The sequence below is a fragment of the Dermacentor variabilis genome, chromosome 2 (genome assembly GCF_050947875.1).
Source record: "Dermacentor variabilis isolate Ectoservices chromosome 2, ASM5094787v1, whole genome shotgun sequence".
Taxonomy (NCBI): Eukaryota; Metazoa; Arthropoda; class Arachnida; order Ixodida; family Ixodidae; genus Dermacentor; species Dermacentor variabilis.
The window spans coordinates 229,206,200-229,210,132 of NC_134569.1; the positions used below are offsets into that span (position 1 = coordinate 229,206,200).

At 57.1% G+C, this 3,933-nt stretch overlaps 1 protein-coding gene across 1 annotated transcript; it reads left to right on the plus strand.

The window, feature by feature from the left end:
- The first annotated feature begins 590 nt into the window (after window positions 1-590).
- LOC142573146 (uncharacterized) lies at window positions 591-3,571 on the plus strand. Its single transcript, XM_075682695.1, has one exon. The coding sequence runs from the start codon at window positions 591-593 to the stop codon at window positions 3,474-3,476; it is 2,886 nt and encodes a 961-aa protein (XP_075538810.1). The 3' UTR covers window positions 3,477-3,571.
- The last annotated feature ends 362 nt before the right edge of the window (window positions 3,572-3,933 follow it).

A 3,933-nucleotide genomic window follows, 5' to 3' on the forward strand; every position in this document is an offset into this window, starting at 1 on the left:
GGGCCACGGCAAGCACGGGCAAGAGGAGGAAGGAGAGCACTTTCCTGGTGAACGTCTACAGCAATCCGTCCCACGGACAACAGAAATTCAGGGCACTCTTCCACAAAGCGAGTTCAGTCGCGGGGAGCAATACGCTCGTAGTGTGCGGAGACTTTAACGCTCCGAGCCAAGACTGGGGCTACCACAGAACGACGGTCAAGGGGAGAGAGCTCATGCAAGACGCCACTGACGTGGGACTGAACCTAATCACGGATCCGGCCTTTCCCACCAGGATCGGCACATCGGTTACGAGAGACACCACTCCGGACCTTACCTTCGTCAAAACCGACGGAGGATCGAGAGAAGCAAAATGGAGAAACACGGGCCAAGAGCTGGGCAGCGATCACTACATCGTGGAGGTCGTCGTACCGCTAGAACGCCAAGGCAACAGCGGCATAAGGAAGCATCGCATTACGGACTGGGACGCCTTTCGAAAGGCGCTACCCGCGGTGCAACTGGACATTACGGACATCGAGCAATGGGCGGCCAACGTCGTTGAGACGATGGAAGGAGCCACCAAAGAACTGGAGACGGACGAACGGATAGACAAGATGGACAGTCGGCTGGCCCACCTGATAGAGGCCAAGCAGTCCATAAAGGCGAGGTGGCAGAAGCGACGAACCAACCGAAGTCTAAGGAAGAAGATCGCCGAGCTCAACAGGCAGATCGAGGTCCACTGCAGGGTGCTATGCACCCAACAGTGGAACGAGGCCTGCAACGAAGCCGACGGACAGATGCACAAGGGCAAGACGTGGAACATGCTGCGGCACCTCCTCGACGAAACCAAGACCAAGGGCCACCAACACAACAACCTGGCCAGAATCCTACACAAGGCAATCTGTGAACACGGGGAGGACGAGGTCAAGGGGCGCTTGGACGCCAAGTACCTACCGACCACCCCCACGGAAAGACACCCGGATTACCAAGGCAACGAGAACGAGACGCTAGATCGAGACATCCAGACATGGGAAGTCAGAGTTGCCCTGCAGGATCTCAATGGCAGGTCCGCCGCGGGTCCCGATCGAGTGACCAACAGAGCGCTCAAGAACCTCAACGAAGCGGCCATCGAAACGCTCACGAACTTCTTCAACAAGTGCTGGCAAGAAGGAAGGCTGCCCAAGCAATGGAAAGCAGCCAAGACGATCCTCATCCCCAAGCCTGGCAAGCCGCCCAACATAGAGAACCTCAGGGCGATCTCGCTCACTTCGTGTGTGGGAAAGGTCCTCGAGCACGTTCTCATGAACAGGTGGCAGCGTTACCTGGAAGAATCGGAGCTTTACCCAAATTCCATCATCGGGTTTCGAAAGAAGCTCGGGACGCAAGACGCCATGATCTTACTGAAGAACGAGATCATCGACGATACGACGGGCACCAAGGACAACAGAGCCATACTCGGGCTGGACTTGCAGAGCGCCTTCGATAAAGTGAGGCACTCGGCTATCCTGGCCCAAGTATCCAGACTAAACATGGGCAGAAGGACATACCAGTACATCAAAGACTTCCTGACGGAACGGACTACCGAAATCTCCGCGGGAGACCTGCAGCTCGAAGAGAAGAAGTTGGGCAGCGTCGGAACTCCGCAGGGCTCGGTGATCTCCCCGCTTCTCTTCAACCTCGTGATGATCGGGGTGGCCAACCGGCTAGAAAGAGTAGCGGGAGTCCGGCACACCATCTACGCCGACGACGTTACGCTATGGGTACCGGGAGGAAGCGACGGACACATCGAGACAACGCTGCAAGAAGCGGTCAACGCCATCGAGGAGCAGCTGGGCGGGTCTGGACTCGTTTGCTCTCCGGCCAAGTCAGAACTGCTGGTGATTCCACCGACAGGAGCGGGCAGGAAAAGAAAGAACATGGAAGTCAAGTACGAGCGACCACAGATCACGGTCAAGACAGCGGGAGGACAAGTGATACCGGAGGTCGAGAAGATTAGAGTGCTCGGGCTGCTCATCCAGCGAAATCGAGTCAACGGTGAAACGGTCAACAAGCTCGCGGGCAACGCGGCCGCGGCAATGAGACTCATCAAGAGGGTGTCCAACAGAAGAGCGGGGATGAAGGAGGAGAGCCTGACTAGGCTCGTTCAATCCTTCGCAGTTAGCCACATAACGTACGTGGCCGCCTTTTACAACTGGAGGCCGAGCGAACGTAACAAGATAGACGCCACCATATACAAGGCGTATAAGGCGACACTCGGCCTCCTCGGAAGCACGAGCACCGAAAAATTCATGGCGCTGGGAGTCCACAACACGCTGGACGAAATAGCCGAAGCACAGAGAACGGCGCAACTCGAGCGTCTCTCTGAAACAAGAACCGGAAGAAAGATACTGCGGGACCTTGGCCTCGAGCCGAGGGAAGGCGAGCAGCAGAAAGACGTGCTTATACCGGATAGCATCAACAGAAAGCTCAGGGTCTGCCCGATCCCGAGGAACGTGAACCCCGAGCACAACAAGGAGCGGAGGTTGGCGAGGGCCAGGGCTCTTGTGGACCTCCACGCCAGAGAAGAAGGCGCCATCTACGTGGACGCGGCGGAGTATCGAGGGAGCAGCGACGCATACGCGGTGGTGGCTGTCGGGGCATCGACGGGTGCAACGAAGACCGCGGCGAGCGTCCGGACTCGAGAGGCACACCGGGCGGAGGAGGTGGCCATCGCCTTGGCCGTCTCCGACCCCGGATGCACTACAGTGTTGTGTGACTCTAGAACGGCAGTGAAGAACTACGCCAAGGGTAGGGTATGTAGTGAGGCTGCGCGCATACTGCGCAAGGCCGAAGACATCGGACGCAAAAGCGCTGTGGTGATCAAGTGGTTTCCGGCCCACATGGGCAGTGACGTGTCGGAACGCGGGAACGTGAACCACAACGAGACGGCCAACTCGGCCGCGCGAGGACTAACCAACCGCGCGGCTGCAAGCACGGCCGACTCGGAGTGTTGGTCACGGTGCAGTGCCAAGGACAAGATGACCACCTTCAACGAAATAGTGAGGTGGTACAGACTTAACAGACAGACTATGCCGCCACCTCACCCGGGGCTTACCCGGGAGGAGGCAGTGTTATACAGGCAATTACAGACGGGGTCCCTGCTCACCCCGGTGCTAGCTAAGCACGTGTGTCCGAGCGTGTACGCGAGTGACGTGTGTAGACTGTGCGCTAAGGAGAGAGCCACCGCGGCTCACATCCTTTGGGACTGTAGTAGAAATCCACGAGAAGCCAGTGAGAAGACGACGATCCCGCCGCGGCTAGAGGCTGCAACGAGGACCTATGACCAAGATACACAACTAAAGGCCGTCCAGCAGGTCTCGGCAGCTCTAGAGAGGCAGCGACCTCGCGAAACCGAGGAGAAGGGGGGAGCACCCCTAGGAAGGGGATGGCGGCCCTCTCGGATCCGCGGAAGTAGCGAGGAACCAAGACCTCGAGGAGCACAATGCACGAGACTGACGTAGTGGCCGCGTCGCGGTAAAAGCTTGTCCTCCCTGCGTGGAGGGAGCCTAACCGACTCTGCAGGCATATTTACTAAAGTTGTTCTCTCTCTCTCTCTCTCTCTCCACGGCAAGCTTCACCTTTACGTCACGCGAGGTCACGAAAACTGCGATAGCCTCCCATCTGATAGGATATGTACCGACAGATTATGCATGATTAAACGGAACAAAAATAATTATTCCCGATTCGGTGCTTTTCTACCTTTAGCCTTCTGCTACTGATCAAAAGCTTTCAGGCTGCACCCACTTCGCCTGTCAGTCACCCGACGTCACAAAACACGCCGAAACTCCGCGTCTTAGCGACGTGTACGCGTTGAAGATGCATTGATATGCCGAACAAAACTGAATATTTTTCTGAATAGCCAGAGACTGCCTCGTTCCGCAAGGAATAGAAGGCGGCTGCCCGCCGGTCGCTCAAGCA